Consider the following 16,448-nt stretch of genomic DNA (forward strand, 5'->3'; position numbering starts at 1 on the left):
TAAAATTATAAGGTCAGGAGGAAGAAGTCAAAAAAATAATAAAGATCACTGATTTTTTTCAAACCTAATAGTAAATTATAAATTAATTGGAATTAACTACTGTTGCTGGTTATTTGAGTTATTCATATTATCTCCATAATTTAATTAACTTGATTAACCTATTCTACACTTGTATTTTGTCGCTTGTGGTAGGACTGCTGGTAGAGCTAACAATAAGCTATCGGTTCTCACGAGGAAATTTTTTAATACTATTTTAAGTTTGATTAATATGAGGTTAATCGAGGTTAATTATCTTAATTATATCAAATTAATTTTCCACTTTTGCAATATTCAACACATTAAATTACCTCAAAGTCAAATATTACAAACAGCAAGGTGACTTTTTCCGATATATATAATTTTTCACTTTTTTGTATGTATGCAAAAAAAAATTGCAGACTGATGGGCTGGTTCCTATTTTGGGTTAAATGAGGCAGCAGATTTTTTTTAATATGATTACAATAATTTATTTTATACTTTGGTGGTTGATTTCAAAGACAAGGTAATTATGATTTGTTTAATCGAGCTTTTGTTTGAATTAAATAACTTATGACAGACTTTATTAATAATGTACAGACGCGGCACTCTCATCATTCAGAATTGCATTTTTTTTTTATTCAATTAAATGGGAAGTTGAAAAAATCGCTTCCGAAAAAACTGAATGCAAATCTAAAGAGGAGAGAAATATAACAAGATACAATAAAAAAAAAACAAGTAATTCAAAACAAAGTTACAATAAATTAAGTAATACGTAATATTAATGCGATGAGTGTTTGTGTATATGTGTGAGGCGTGTGTCAGTGAGTGTGTGTGTATAAAGCAAAGGGTTGGGTGAAAATGCACTGTATTCCCAAATGAATCGTCCATGACCTGCGTTGGTGAGTCGTTCTTTTTTAATTAAAAACTACGTAGGTGTGTTATATGCATGTGCAGAAAGAACGAATGAACAAAAATAATGTCTCGCTAGGGCGCGAGTCGTACTTTTGTTCACTCGGCCCGCACACACAATCTAAGCTCGCGACCAAAAGTAACGGATACACTATAGCACCGACACAATTGCATTTTATTTTATGATACGCTGGGGGCGAATTCGGTAATTGTTTATCATATTACATTGCAGAAGTTCTCGTCAATGAATAAAAAGTAGTGTCTCGTATAATACGTCGATGAGCGATAAAACTTGCTCAGGAATGGTACTTACAACTTTTTAAGTTTTAAGTGGTTCCCAGTTGTTCTTGGCAGCGGTGGTAGTAAATTTTAAAATTTGAGTAAAACGATTCAAGAAATTTAGGGACATTTCGAACGCCCTGAAATTTGGAATTTCAAATTAAAAGTTCAGAGGCCGCTGCTCGATCAAAGGGAACCACCAGAATTTTCGTGACTAAGCAAAGCACTGGGGTCCAATTGGAGTTTTCGTCGTATTTGTACCATCTCTTTTAAAAGTGTACTGCCTTTTTTCAAATTGAATTTTTCAGACTTGAGTAATTACTTTTTCCTTTTGAGAAAACAATTTTTTATGTACAGTATAAATAAAGCACAGATAATATTTTGTTAAAATAATAATAATAATGTACATGTGACAGTTTTCTTTTTAGTTGACTAGTAGTAAAATCCCCGTTATGTAAATTAGAAGGGCTAGAGAATTTTAAAGACGCAGACGAGCGTAAACAAAACAAATTTAAAATCTGCTCTTGTAGGTGCAAAAAAATTTAAGGCGACTTCTTCTGTTTTTACTTCTACCACGCGTTAGTAATCAAAAATTCGCTACATCGCTAGGGAATCGGGTGGAAGATGGCATTATGCAACGTGGGAGGTATGAGAGGAGCACGCTTGTTGACGATACTTTCTTTGTTCCGCGTTCGGAATATTGACTAAGCTTTTTAACTGTCGTAACTGGAGTCCTGCTCGTGCGCTGGACTGGGTGGAGTACTTGGATTGCTGCTGTTGTTGGAAGCAATTGAATGCCTAGGACTACTGCTCAGACCTAGTTCCTAAAACATTCAGAAAAAATTATTAGCAAATTGAACAACAAAGAAGATAGTTAAGTCTCATACAATTTATAAGGAAATTATTAACAAAAAAGGACAGGCCAATTAAAATTAGCAAAATTGTTAAGTACTTACTCTGCCAGTGTCATGCAAAGAGCCCACACTGCCGGCAGAGAGGTGAGAGCTGGCAGCTTCTGAGTCAATGTCTGGCGTCCGAGGCAATGAGGGTGGAGTGACTGTTGGCCGCATAGGACCCAGTGATCGGCGAGATGAGCCTTTTGAAACAAACATCACAAGTTCAAAGATAATACTCAAAATGTGACAAACACAAACCATTGTGAGATGGAGGTGGCTGAGGTGGAAGTCTTGGCGCATGTCCCTTGATGGAGTCGGAATGATGAGAAGCTGCGAGTGACTTTGTGGATGAACCCAAAGAATGGAAGCCCTGAGCAAAAGTTTTAGTTCACAATAAAATAGTGAATTCCTTGAATTTACCCTAGGAGGAGTGGCAAGAGGTTGTGGAGAGGCAAGCGTTTGGTGATCGGCAGTTTCCAGAGTTGTCGGCAAGTCGAGCAGTCGCTGGTTTTGGATTCCGTCTCCAGGACCCATGTGGCTGATGTGGTTGAAGTTTGTGGGTGCAGATATGAGTTTTGACCTCCTGTCAGTCCTGCAAAGAAATTGGATAATTAATTAATCAATTAACATATCACTTCACATAACTCATCAAGAAATTAAAAATTTTAAGGATAAAATAAATTAAATAAAATTGGGCTTACGTTCTGGCAGACTTATTGGCCTCTCGTAGAGAAAATCGTCTCTTAGGTCGGGGCATTTTCCTGCCTGTGAGGTCAGACTGTGTAGTGTTCACAAGTTCTCCAGCTGCAAAATAATAATTGGTTATGGGATTTGGAGATGATTTAAAAGATAAAACTCACGTTGATGGATATTGCAGATGTAAATGACATGAGGCATATCATTGACTGTACACATGGCGAGGGAGCCATAATGGTCCAGTGGGAAGCACTTTTTTACATTAATTGTCTGGATCCAGTCACCGGTGGCCACATTGAAGACGTCTACATGGGTCTCACTGTATACTAACAAGTGTCCACCTTGGCAGCCTTAAAGAACACAAAACAATACAATTTTCTGTGAATTAAAAGCCAAAAATACTTACTAACTGCAAGGGGGATGGCAGGGTACATGATTTCCCGTTCCCTCGACTTTCGTCCCTGAGCGTCGACATAAACGGCTAGAGTTTGGAAAACGAGTAAAAACTCCTTGCTATTTAGTTCAATGGCTAGCATGGCGTCTACTGCGCTGTAGGCTAAGAAACTCAACATCTGGTTGTCAGGGTGCACAAGCGCTGCAAAAGAAAGGAATTGGAGATTCGTCACAAATATAACTTATTGAAAGTTCATACACATAGGGTGCTGGTCTCCCATGATGCTGTAAATTGTGAAGCCTGACTGGTATCCAACACAAAGGCGGCCATCACTAAATATGTTGAGCGTTTGTGCCTGCGTTGGAAGCAAAACTTCTCGAAGTCTCTTGTGCCTGACTTTGGTTCTCGTGATCTCGTAAATTATGACTTGGGATGTGTTCTGAAAGAAAATCAAATTGATAAGCATTGGCATTTTTCAAGAGTGGTCCAATACAATAAATTATAAAGAGCTTAAAATTCATTACCTGCTTCTTGATAGCAACACACAGGCAATAGGTGTTAGCCACTCCGGGTATTCTTTTCATAGGCCCTGTAGTGAAGGAGATGCAGCCTTTGGTCTCCCCTACTTTGATCCACTCCACGTCCGAGCCATCAAGAGCTCGAACTGGTACAAGTCTCACATATCTCTGCTTGCCAGCCAGAACGACCAGCAGCTGCTCTTCAATAATGTACTCCAGCTGGAAAATCTTTTTTCCATCTCCAACTCTTGCAATTTCTAAAATTAAAATGAACATTAGCTTCCTTTATTAACATAAAAACGAATAAAATACCGCTTCGGTCCAAATCGAGGCAAAACAGTCCCTCTTCTGTGCCCAAGACTAGTCGATCAGGGTCGATGATTGCACCAGACATTGCGTTTTTGATAAAAGCTAAGTTATTATCCAAGAGATCTTTAGCACGGAAAACCTTTCGAAAGAGATTCTTTACAGGAAACTGAATGATGCTCAAATATACCAACTTACAGTTCTATTGGGAAGATTGTTTCGTTTGAGAATACGGTGCAGTTCGCAGAGAGCAACAACCCACTTGGTTTTTTCACTTTCGGTATCGGCAAGCATCAATGTTTGATTTTTCATTCCACTCGATTCCATAAGGGATGTAGTAATCTGATACACAGATATTTGCAAATTATGGCATATAACAGGGAAAGCTAAATCTTAATTTAAATATTGATAATTTTAATTTCATGCCACCATGCTAAAAAAAATCAGCAAATTAAAAATGATCTTATTGTTAAAAGAAGAGTGCTTAAATTTGAAAAATTTCAACAGAATATAGAAATATAGCCTAATGCAATAACATCAATGATTTTTGGGTAAGTTTGAATTTCTAAGGGAACCAGGTTTTTCAAATTGCATATTTCCATATTCAATTTTGCATGTGATTTTAATAGTTCAATAACAGATTTTGACCAAAACTAGGCGCCATCTCTTACTTTTTTTGATAATGCTCTTCCCACTTGTGCTTTTTAAAAGTTACTTAAAAGACAAGTGTACATTTTCATATTAAGCTCCTTTCATGGTAAAAATAATTAATATTTCAAAATAAAAACTCACCCTAAAAATGCAGGGTATGTCTTTCTTGGTGGCGTGTATGACATCGGAATCCCTCACTGAACTAACTGCAAAATCTTCGTCTCTCATATCCAGAAGCAGAGATACATGGACACTGGGCAGAGCATTCCGATCAGGTGATATATCGTAGAGAAACAGTTTGAAATCGCAGACGACCACAAACTGCCGGATCCAACCCTTCTTGACTCCGCCGGGCTTGGGAACTTTGACGTATCCTTCGTATGCGGTGCCGATCCCTCTGGTCGGATCTATTCCCAGAGGTCTCTTAGCTGCACAATTGGGCACCAGCAAAATGAGTAAAAACGCCAACAATTTAAAACAACGCTTGACTCACTCTGATCCGCAGGTACAGGACAAATGGCAGGAACTTTCTCACAACAACCAATATGGCAAGCAAAACCACACACTTCACAAACAACTCCTTGTCTGGTTAATCCAACCATTAGTGAGGTGCAGTGGCTGCATTTGGTAGGAGAGGAAAAGGTCCGCACCAAGAACTGATGAGACTTAGGCTTGAAGTGCGAATCAACGCCGATCGCAGGACCAACTGAGCGCATCGATGACATGCTGCCCATCGCCAATTGCGGCAACATCTTGGAGTCACTTGGTGAGCCCAGCTCTTGTCCACGCCTGACTCGGTGCTGTGGCAAAGACGGGGTGGTTAGTTAGGCGCGGGACGATCAAGGTTGCAAAACTATGAAATTCTTCCCATATTTGCTATTTTTTTTTCTTTGGTTCAAATAGGAATTTTTACCTATATAATATTCTCGAGGAGGAAGAAGGAAATATTTACAATTAAAATGGATGTTTTGCAACCTTAGAGGATGTTAAGAGGCAAAGCGGAAAACATTTTGGGCGCAGGTCACTTACTGAGCTTAGGTCTGACAAGTTTGATTTGCTGCTGGTGATAGAAGGCGCTCTGTTGTCCTCGATGTCTCCTTCTTCACTTTCAACGGAGCCACCATGTCGAATGGGCGATTCTTTCAGGAAATGATCAAGGTATGAAATTTGCGAAGGTGGCCGGTCCAAAACTGCAAAAGAGACAATCTCGTTACAAATCGATCGATAGTGAGTGTTGAAGGAAACATCTATTGAGGTAAATTGTAAAATGAAAAATTCGTGGAAATTTTTACAAGTTTGGAACCAGCAAATAAAAAACTGAAAGCAAAAATCGGCAATTCGCTCCGAGTTTTTGAACAAAGTTTACACCAGGAAGTCACATAAATCGAAAGGTTAATATCAAACTGAAAAATCAAGAAGCAAAATTAAAAATAAAAAAGTGCAGGCATATTTCAAACGGTGATCTTTGCCACCCAGAACCTGAAGGGAGGAGCAAATTGGGTATCAACAAAACCGTAATGAGAGCCGAGTCCATGAAAATGAAATGAGAGAACAGTATAAGGCATTTTGGAATAGCATTATAAGTATAGCCAGAGAGACGTGAAAAGGGGTTGCAACAAATTACAAAAGAAAAAATTTGGTCCAAAATAAAATCTCACCTTCCAATAAGGACAACATATAGTTGCGAACTCCGTGAGACACTAAGACCCAAAAAGACCAAAAATAAATTTCAGAAAAAGGAAATGAAATCACTCAAAATTGAGTAGAATAGAGGAACAAATGGAGTGAATTAGTCCTACGTTTCACAGAGAGACGTCGAATGCCAAATTCACATTTATAAAACAGGACTGAACAAGATGCTGGGAAAGAGCAACAGACAATTTGAAACGAACAAATACTAGTGATAAATCACGGGGCAAGGGGTCTGCCGTGGCTTTTTTTAATCTCAACGATATTAGATGAGATCGAAAACACATGTTAATGACAACAAGATGAGGCGACATCTAAAATTAGCATTGGCCACTAGTAGCAAAATTTCAAACCAAAGTCAATACTCTCAGGCAAGTCGTTTTCTGTACTTTACCAGAGGAAGTGTGGGTTCTTCCTTGTTTACGGCTCCAATTAGCAGCTTAGGTGTCAGAAATAAATTTTCATAAGGAGCAGCAGTAACCCCCAAAGGCAGCTTGTTACACCAATAAATATGGGCATTTTGTCTAAGGACATTGAGCAATTCGTACTTTCATGAAAAAACTGCCCAGTGTTAGGAGAGAAGAACTTAAGTGCTATTAAGGACCAAAGGACCAGAGTTGAAAAATAAATTAAAAATACAATTTGTGGCCAATTGACTTTCTCGTAAAAACTCGGTCTCAAAGTCGGTAGGATCAGAGTACTTACATCCTTCACCAGACTCGAGTCGATGCTGCAACTCTTTCATTTGGTTGTCCTTGCGCTTCACTTCCGTGGCAAAGGTTTCAAGCCTCAGGAAGGTCTCTCTCAGCTCCCTTTATTTAAGGTATTTTTGATTACACAGAAAAAATTCAAATGCGTCAACCTACTTTTGTGCTGCAATGAGATCAGATCTAGTCTTGCTAAGCTCCTCACTTATTGCCTGCTTTGCTTGAATTTCAGACTGCAAACTGCTCTGGAGATTCAAAAGTTCCATCTTATCCAACTTTTGAGAACGCCTGTTGCGCCAGTTTTTGTCCTATTGACAACATTGATAAGTTAGGGAACACAGGAAGATATATGATATCTTACTGAATTAGGTGCAGCACCACCAGAGTGTTTGAGGAACTCTAATTCTTCGGTCATTTTGGATGCCAGGGCTTGCAAGTAGCTCCTGGCGTCCTTCTCATCACTGACCCACTGAATGATCTCACTAATTTGCGCCTCCCATTGAGCAATAGTCTCCTTTTTGTTGCGCAGATCTTCATAGTCTCTTTGCATCCTATTTATCGAATCGCTTAACTAAAATGCACAAATCAAACAAGTAAGCACAGGTCTAATAAAATTTTAACAAATCTACCGTGTTGTTATCTTGAATGAGCTTCTTGTTGTCCTCGATAAGGATTAATTTGTCCCTTTCATGCATTCGCTTGATCTCAGATATTGTCTCTTCACTGTCAGTCAAGCTCTCAAGCCGGGACTTGTCAAACTTGTCCTTCAGAATCTGCATTTCTCGCTCAAACAGATCCCTTTGAGACTCAACTTCTGCCAGCTGTTCTCGCAAATTGCAGCAGTCAATGTTGTATCTGCTTTGCTGAGCGGCCAGCTCCTCGTTGTACTGAACCTCCAGTCTTTCAAATTCAGTTTTCATCCTAAATTTCCAGACAATTAGTCCATTTAATATTAAAAATTTACATTCACTTTATACCTGACAAGTTCCTGAGTGGTTTTGTTGAGGCCAGGAGCGTTGGGGTCACCGCTGATGACAGATCTTTGGCGCAGCTTTTCCATTTCTTCCTCCATTTGTTTGCAATACTCTTCAGTCCTCTCTCGGAGTTTCCTCTCCTTACCAGCTTCGGCTTGCGCCTCCTCAATTCGGGCCTCAAGCTCCCTCCGCAACTTCTCTGCTCGACGAATATCTTGTCGAAGCGAGTCTACTTTCTGCATCATGACTTCCAATTCCTCTTCTTTGTCCCTAACTTGTCTCGACAGCTTCTGCTTTTGTTGACGCAGCTCTGAAAGCCTGCGGAAATAAATCAAAGTGTCAGAAATGTCAGAAACAACAATTGGTCAATTAATTAAATTACCTATCCGTAACTTCTGTGTATTCAGTCATTGCCAATTTTCTTTGGCTGAGAGCATCTTTCAGCTCTTTTTCTTGTAGCTTTATCTTCTCTAGTATATCCTGCTTTTCCTGCAAAATTTTTATCACACAAATAACCAAAAACCAGTTCAATTTTTATCAAACATACCTTTTGCACATTTTCGTTCTCCTTCCTAAGCATACTTATTAATTTATCTAGCTCTTCTGTGTCATTAGAATTGCCCTGACTACGAACCAAAGTCTCCAGTTCTATAAAGAAAATTAAATAAAACAGTTAAATCAACACAATTATTTGTACAAACCTGTGTTTCTCTCAGTGAGCAGCATCACTTTATCTTGCAGCATCCGAAATTCGTCAGCAGACAATTTGACTTCATCTGCTGCTGACCCTGGTGTCATCTGCAACCGTTTCACCAATCGAGAATTCTCCTCTTCCAACTGAGAAATCTTGGCTGTCAGCAAACTATCAGCCGGAACCACAGTTTGCACGCCATTAGAGATTCCGGAGTTCAGATCGGAGTACGGACTGCCCTGTGTAAAAGTGAAGCCAACAAAGGGCAGGTGGAGACCACTGAACGCAGAGTTGGCTTGCGGCGGCACAGCATCTGATATCCTAATGTCTGTGTCATCTACATCAAAGTTTGAGGTGTCTGTTGGACTAGAGACTTCAGGTATGTATGGTGCACTGCTCTCTCGCAGACCTTCCCAGTCAATGTTGGCAAACCAGGGATGGCTCTGTTTAAAAATTTAATTGGATTTTGCTTTCAAAACCAATCTAGAAATAAAACTTACTTGGAAATCACTTATGCCTTTCTGACCTAATCTGATGTCGGAACTACATATGAGCCTACGCATAAGGTCTTTTGCATTGTCGGAGATTTCACAGCCAGAATCAGTAGGGAAATCAAAACAGTTCTGCAAGGAAAATTATTATAAAATTATCTCCAAAATCCCCAAATTAAGGTGCTTACTTTATGGTTCATAATTTTCCCATACGTCTCCACTAATGACTCGGCGTAGAAGGGAGTCTCACCATAGATCATTTCGAACATGCAAACACCTAAAGACCACCAATCGCACTCAGGGCCATACCGTCCCTGACCATCTTCCATAGCCTAAAATAAAAATTATCATTTTGAAGTACAAAATTATTTGGCACTTGCTCTAAGGATTTCAGGTGAAATATAGTCCGGCGTTCCAACAGCAACGTTGCTCTGAACTGTGCCATCCTCAAACAGTTTGAGGCAGGATCCGAAGTCGGCAAGACGAATGTGACCATTTGCATCCAACAGCACATTGTCAGGTTTGATGTCTCGATGTACGTAGCGTAAGGCATGGATCGAGTTGATGGCCAGCACCATCTCAGCTATGTAAAAACGGGCCATGTCCTCTGGAAGACGGTCCTCAAACTTGCTCAACAACGTCAATAAGTCACCTCCACAATAATAGTCCATTACAAGGTACTGTTAAAATAAAAAATAGCTTATTTCCTCCTTATTAATCACTGACACTGATTATATACCAAGTTGTTATCATCTTGAAACGCATAGTGAAGATTTGTGATCCATCTCCTATCTCCGTAAACTAACACATCTCGCTCTTCCTGCAATTTAAAATTTAATTATTAAAACGCAGAATTTGGGAAAGTGACAAATTCATTAATATTTTTATATTACGCACCAGAAAACACGCAGTCTCTGCCCTCTTGAGCATTTCCCACTTATTCAAAATCTTCATTGCGTAAACCTTGTCTGTGTGTTTCATTTTAACTACGCACACCTCTCCGAAAGCGCCTCGTCCTATCACCTTCAGAATCTCGAAGTCGTCGCGACACAGTCTGGAGCCTTTGACGTATGTCGCACATTTTTTTACTGAAATTTTATATATTTTAGGTTATTAAAACACACACAGAACACAACAACATTATTTACATAAATTAATTTATCTTTAAATTTAAAGAAATTCTAAGAAATTAACTTGGAAAGGTTTAGAGCTAAAAATAATTATACAGTAGAATGAAAATGAGGATTAATTTTGATTTGTACCTGACTCGATGAACTCGGAGACGGTCTTCTCCCTCCGCAAAGACGAATTGCAGCATTCATCATAGAGCACCAGCAACACGTCCAGCAGAGATTCCACCGACAGGCATTTGCCTTTCGCCTGAATAGGGCCACCCAAGAAAACGGCCTCCAGTTCCCGAAGGCGGGTCTCTGCCGTTCTTGGGTGCTCTTGGCTGGCCATTGTGCTCTTACTCTATCATAAAACTGCTGAAACAAGACGATAAGTGTCAATAAGTTTTTCATACGCTGCAAAAATGAATGCACAAGTTACCTAAGCTAGGAGGGAAGCGCATTTTTACTTCCTGGCACAATCCTGTTGTCCCAGAAGCAGAACTGTCATCCCAGTCAACCTCTCTTCAGAGAACGAAAGACTGCAAAATTAATCAGATTTGATTTATTTACACAAAAGAAACCAATGAACTTGAGAGGGGGTGAAATCTACAAATTGTTCAGCGTGAAATCGGACGGCGAGAAAAATTCTCGGCTGGGGGCCTCAAGAATGCTGCGGTCCGTGTATAATTATTTCTCTTGCGGATATTTAAATAAGATGCCCACAAGTAATTTACATACGAGAATTGCGGTGACGTCAGTGCGGGGAGAAGGCCGGTGTCCGGTAATTTCGGACACTGAGATTCACGCCGCCCTCATGAAAGGCGCATTGGGCGCTGGGATTAATGACAGGACAGTTATTTACTTGCAGCAGTGATCAACTTGGACGTGACCCCACACCAAAAAAATGGCTGCCACACCTAGCCGACATTCATTCTCGACAAGCCCGTCCGTGAAAGGGGTGGGGGACGAGGAGCCGAACAAGAGAGAAAAATGGAATAGCGCGGTCAACGCGCGAGCGGTCACCTCAGCAGCGCATTGCCAACCCTGAACCCAAAGGTCGGGGGTTAGTCGGCCCAAACGCAGTATTTTAGTTATGTTTGGAACCCGGATATGACATCATTATATGCATAAAATTACGTACATACGTACTCGGGTGCGTGCGTACATACGTTCTTGAAGAGTGCGCTGCCGCTGCCTGAGAATGGGAATAAATCTGGCAACGTGGATTTCCTACTGTCTTTTGTGTCCCGGATACCATTCACACTTTCTAGTCAAATTAACGACTTCTGAACAAAAATAAAAGCAAAATAAAAATCAAATAACAATGAAAGTCAATATATTACCAAATTGTGAGCACTTTTAAAACGTCAATTTTGTATTTTTTGGCAAGATGCATTTTTTAGAGACGAAAAAAGCAGAGCTCCTTGACGGCCGTTGATTTGACTACCGCGTCATATTGTTCATATCATGGAGGCTGTAAATATGTAGGTGTTTGCTGTATGGAAGATAAAATTTGTTTTTCTCGCGTGACCGCATTTGTTCGCCTCCACCGAAATTAATTATGGATTGCAGATCACGAAATATCTGTTAAGGTGAGTGCGTTGCCCGTTGGCGTCGCAGGAAATTCTCGGGAACAAAATCGCGGTGCCCAACTCGCAATGCTGTTGCTGTCAATTTAGGGCTTCGCCGAATTTTCTCAAGCAACAGGTGCCTTTCTCACCGAATTTACACCGTAAACGTTCGAAAGTCAACCCTACTTTCTCAATGTCGCTACATTAGAGTGCCGAAATTGAGATTCGGCGTTGAATTCGGACTGCGAAACGGTTTTTGAAGGACGGCGGGTAGCGCGTCAGCCGCGCAGCAAAACAGTAGCACTTGACGACGAGACTAACGAACACGTTGATTCTTTCAGATTGGTCTCCGCAGGGCCGGAAAATGTCGAGACACAAAATGCGAGAGCGTCTCACCAACACTTGAGGCCTCAACGATGAGCGAACCAGTGAAGAAACGCGCCCGAGTGCAGCCAGGAGGGGTCGAGGGCCCCTCGCCCACCGAGGACCGCGAGCTGGTGGCCCTGCAAGAGCTGCTGCTGCACCAGTGTTTGTGCTCGCTGCCCGAGGGGCTGGACGAGGTCAACTGGCTGGAGCGGCGGACACTGCCGCAGGGTGTGTGCGCCTCATGGACGCGGGAGCATGCGTTGCTGTTCGTCAGCACGCTGCAGCTCTTGTGCGAAACGTCGTACAAGCAGTTGTCCTCGCAGGGCAGCCAGTGCCGTCGGCTGGCCAGCATGTGCGACGCCGTCGTCGCCTGCAATTACAGACTGATCGAGCTGCTGATCGGCGACGAGTTGTGCGCCGGTTGCGACCCGTACGTCCGGTTCGCCAGCGGGCGGGCCCTGCCGGCGCTCCTGGTCGTCTCCAGGCAGCGAATAGACCCTGCGTGGCTCGAAACCCTAGCAGACGCCGCCCTTATACCCTCGCCGCTCACGGCCACCTTTGCCCTTGACGTCTTCAGGAGAGTGCTCGAGTGGCGGGACGTCGACTGCCATCCTTCCGAGGATGCTTCAGGGGCCTCGACGTCCTCGTCCTCAAGTGCATTTGCATCCCCAGTTGGTGCCTGTAATCAGGTATGACCAAATTTGGAATATTCGCCACCTAATTATAAAAATTATCGCATTAATCTATCATTAAATAGTACAAGGTCAAATCAAATGAATAACAGAACCTTATACCTTAATTTTGGGTTATTTTTAATCTCTGTTCTTAAAAATTGGTCACTTCAATTTATGAGATATATGTTTAAATTAATTAAATTAATGAAAACAACAAATAAGCTTAATATTCTTGGATACAATCAAAATTCAAACAATAAAACCTTATAATTAAATTTAAATTTGAATTACAATACATTTTATTCATGGAAAGAGAAGGATGTCATTTTAAACAATGTTTGAAGAAATCGACACTCAAGGAGATGATCATGGATCTCTTCACTCATTTGAATAACGTTCGAACTAATGGGGTTTCAAAGAAACTTTTTTATCAAAATATACACAAATATACAAAAATAATATATTGTTGTTTTCCTGATATAAAAATCATAAAATTTTGATTTACTTTAAAAGCATTCTGATGCTTATTTTCAAATATATTGAATTAATATGGAAACACTTTATTTATTTTAATTAATCTAGTCTAAAATTCAAATATTCTTTCAATTTAAATTTAATGATGATGTTGATATTAATACTGTATTTTTACTGAAACAAACCCGTACTTTTGACTATAATATTTTGTTGTGTTTATGTATTTTGGGATATCAAACCACCCTGAATTCTTCTGGTACAGACTTTTATATGCAATTTACTATTAGGGAAATTTAAATTTTCCTAAATATTTTCATATTTTGTATATTTAAACAAGATCTTCTTTCTACATTGCTAAAATAATTGCTTCTTACACTCTTGAAGTTATTAATGAATGGCATTATTTGGTCAATTTTCAGGCGATCGACCCCGAGGGTGCTGACTCTCAAGCGGCCAAGTGCGCGTGCATCCACGCGCTAGAATCCCGATGGACATTACTGGTGAACCACTATGACAGCCTGATGGCGAGCTACGTGAGCTCAAACGAGGCTGCCATCACGACGTTTGTCGCACTTTGGGAGGCCATCATCTCGGTGAAGGCGAACCTCTCTGTGGTGGACACGAAGCCGTTCTACTCACACCTCGACGGCTTTGTCGTCCTGCTTGGGCCAAATCTACCTCCGCTGCTGTGGAAGCGCCTCCTTGGACTTTTCAACGAGGTCATGTGCTACGGCAGCACCCTCGCCCTGCAGGACACAATCGCCGAAGAGCCGTGCGCGTTGGCGCACCTTGTTGTGCGCAGCGTCAAGGACTGGCACCTGCTAGACGCTTTGCCCTTCCGCAGAGGTGCAGGTGGTGGCTTTGGTGGCCGCCACAGCTCAGAAGAGGGCGACCGACCTCTGCTGCAAAAAATGTGCCTGTTGGTGCTCAAGAGCGTTGCTGTCACTGTCAAGGTGAGATATGTTTTGAATTAGTTTGGTTGTTTTAATATTTTTCTTAAATTTCAGATTCTTTTTGTCATTGAAAAATTAAAATTCTTAGTGAAAAGCCAAATATTTTTGTAGTATTTACCTCATAGTTTAAGTGAATCCATGTAAAAAATGAAGCCCTGAAACTGCTTTTATTTTGAACAACACAAACATAAAACATTATCCCACACTCTTCTTAACTATTATATCAAAATCCAAATAAAAAAGGAAAATTAATTTAAGGATCACTTTCCACTTCAACTCAATCTCACATATAATTTTCCCTTAAATTTTTTAATTTTAATTACATTCTACAAATTTCTTATTATCCACATTATTAATTTATTGAAAATGTTTGATTTTTAGGAGACTCGGTCAGACTCGAGTAGCAGCGACGCGTCATCAAGTTCTGGTGGCGGAGGCAACGGTGGCTCTTCGGAAGAGGAAGCTGCGGCGGCTGCTGATGACATGGCCGTGATCGCTCGGAGCATTGCTGAGGTTCTGCGAAGACTGGACGCGTGCGTCAAACAGCTGATGCCGTTTCATCCGGAGACGCCGCTGGCACAGTGGGTGGTTCAGCTTTTCTCTGACCAGGACGACGCCCTGGTCGAGGGCATGGTGTGCTGCCTGGACGTGGAGGTCGGTCTTTCCGCAGCCCTGACCACCACGCTGGTGTCCAACGCCCTGAGGGCCGCCCTGTCGCCGACACAAACCTTTGCCCAGTTTCTGCGGACAGTGTCCCATGACCACGAGGTGCTGCTCGACCTGCTTGTCTCAAACGAGACCTGCTTTCTGCTCTACCTGCTGCGCTTCCTCAAGTACGCCCGACGGCAGTGGTCAGACTTTGTGTCCGGCTGCGACCGAGAGCTGGAGAACATCATGACTGTACTCATTAGGTTAAGGATGTCGATCAACCGCCTCGTTTCCAAGGCTCTCTTCCCGTACAACATCAAGCCGGTGCTGCGACTGCTGGAGAAGTGCGAGCGGCTCTACGAGGACAACGACTATCACTGACAATGGTTCTTGTTATTGTTGAAGTGCTGACTCGGTATTTACACAATCAAAAGTGATCGGGAACGGATTTTTTTAAACGCAGATTTATGAGAAATTATTACCATGAATTGATGAAAATCAAACCAATTGTGTGAGAGATTGATTGATCGAGTGAATGATTTTTAGGGAGGTGGCACAGAATTGCTTATTTGCAAAATAAAATCTTGAAATTTGTCTTAAAAAGATTTAACTAAGTCATTTGAACTTATTTTTACGATGCAATTATCCAATAATTTCATTTTTTTTTCTCTTTTGTGAAGTCTAAAATAATAATTACAAATTTTATCATTCAAATTAAATTAAAAAAAAAATCAGTCCTCTTTTTGCAAGTAATTAATTATTTTTTAAAAGCTAACACATGCGCCTCTTCCCTTGGGTGAAACTGTAAAATCTTATAAATAGACGCTACAGATGTTACATTTGTCATTCAGACAAATATAAAATCGAAACACTTAATAAACTTGTAATTGCAAAAACTATTTATTACCGAATCTCTGTAAATAGGATAATTCTACTACGAAACGACGTGTACGCAATATTACGAGTCTTCCAGTGCAAGGGGTGATAGCATTTTGTATATTATGATCACAATGATTATTTATGAGCGATGAAGCAGGATCGGATGCCGGTGGCCGCTTCTCGTAGAGAGGGGCCTGACAGGAGCGAATTTAAGTTTAAAAAATAACAATATATAATCTGTTGCCTCAAAGCAGTACAAATGAAATGAGTTGTGCATTTTTTTTTCAATTTGAGAAATTTTAATTTAAAAATAAAAAGCATTTTGTCCGGGGTGTTTCGGCAGAGCTAATTTTACTCTTTTAAAAATAATAATAAAAAAAAATCGAAGTGCCTTATTTCCCAACATGTGATGCGTGCACCCTGGCGTTTATTGTCTTGGTTCTAGGCAAGTTATTGCTTGTGCTATGGCATTATCATTTTATTCAAAATATATATTTTGTAATTAATATGAAAATGTCTTTTTCTTTCATTTCAGTGACCCAAAAAATAGCA

General features: G+C 40.6%; 2 protein-coding genes across 10 annotated transcripts; one reads left to right on the forward strand and one right to left on the reverse strand.

Moving 5' to 3' along the window:
• Window positions 1-489: 489 nt before the first annotated feature.
• LOC132201991 (serine/threonine-protein kinase Genghis Khan) lies at window positions 490-11,502 on the reverse strand. Of its 9 annotated transcripts, none has more exons than XM_059628572.1 (31): window positions 11,481-11,502; window positions 10,771-10,870; window positions 10,482-10,703; window positions 10,117-10,307; window positions 9,959-10,039; window positions 9,600-9,899; window positions 9,408-9,551; window positions 9,229-9,351; window positions 8,739-9,171; window positions 8,585-8,685; window positions 8,420-8,526; window positions 8,041-8,355; window positions 7,693-7,984; window positions 7,425-7,634; window positions 7,223-7,371; window positions 7,062-7,168; window positions 6,751-6,795; window positions 5,697-5,857; window positions 5,161-5,467; window positions 4,809-5,095; window positions 4,215-4,358; window positions 4,023-4,173; window positions 3,717-3,967; window positions 3,451-3,631; window positions 3,205-3,393; window positions 2,963-3,148; window positions 2,804-2,906; window positions 2,523-2,694; window positions 2,361-2,472; window positions 2,163-2,302; window positions 490-2,030 (listed from the first exon to the last, which is right to left on the reverse strand). In XM_059628572.1, exons 3-31 carry the CDS (start codon window positions 10,678-10,680, stop codon window positions 1,920-1,922), a joined length of 5,292 nt encoding a protein of 1,763 aa, XP_059484555.1. In that variant the 5' UTR covers window positions 10,681-10,703; window positions 10,771-10,870; window positions 11,481-11,502; the 3' UTR covers window positions 490-1,919. The 9 variants fall into 9 exon arrangements, with proteins under 9 accessions (XP_059484555.1, XP_059484557.1, XP_059484558.1 ...); XM_059628574.1 differs by lacking the exon at window positions 6,751-6,795 and adding an exon at window positions 6,326-6,367 and having other exon boundaries at window positions 11,355-11,496; XM_059628575.1 differs by having other exon boundaries at window positions 4,023-4,158; window positions 11,355-11,496.
• A 268-nt stretch (window positions 11,503-11,770) lies between these two features.
• On the forward strand, window positions 11,771-16,402 carry LOC132201992 (protein lines). The gene is made up of 4 exons (XM_059628577.1): window positions 11,771-11,923; window positions 12,244-12,957; window positions 13,836-14,369; window positions 14,751-16,402. The coding sequence occupies exons 2-4, from the start codon at window positions 12,319-12,321 to the stop codon at window positions 15,396-15,398; spliced, it is 1,821 nt and encodes a 606-aa protein (XP_059484560.1). The 5' UTR covers window positions 11,771-11,923; window positions 12,244-12,318; the 3' UTR covers window positions 15,399-16,402.
• Window positions 16,403-16,448: the final 46 nt, after the last annotated feature.

This window comes from Neocloeon triangulifer, unplaced genomic scaffold (assembly GCF_031216515.1).
Source record: "Neocloeon triangulifer isolate White Clay Creek 2 clone unplaced genomic scaffold, ASM3121651v1 ptg000014l, whole genome shotgun sequence".
Taxonomy (NCBI): domain Eukaryota; kingdom Metazoa; phylum Arthropoda; class Insecta; order Ephemeroptera; family Baetidae; genus Neocloeon; species Neocloeon triangulifer.

Coding starts and splice junctions, on each gene's coding strand:
- LOC132201991 (XM_059628572.1), bottom strand. CDS start 10,680: ATGGCCAGCCAAGAGCACCCAAGAACGGCAGAGACCCGCCTTCGGGAA. Junction 10,308..10,481: donor CTCCGAGTTCATCGAGTCAG/GTACAAATCAAA, acceptor ATAAAATTTCAG/TAAAAAAATGTGCGACATAC. Junction 5,858..6,750: donor AAGAACCCACACTTCCTCTG/GTAAAGTACAGA, acceptor TCTCTTTTGCAG/TTTTGGACCGGCCACCTTCG.
- LOC132201992 (XM_059628577.1), top strand. CDS start 12,319: ATGAGCGAACCAGTGAAGAAACGCGCCCGAGTGCAGCCAGGAGGGGTC. Junction 12,958..13,835: donor CAGTTGGTGCCTGTAATCAG/GTATGACCAAAT, acceptor GTCAATTTTCAG/GCGATCGACCCCGAGGGTGC. Junction 14,370..14,750: donor GCGTTGCTGTCACTGTCAAG/GTGAGATATGTT, acceptor TTTGATTTTTAG/GAGACTCGGTCAGACTCGAG.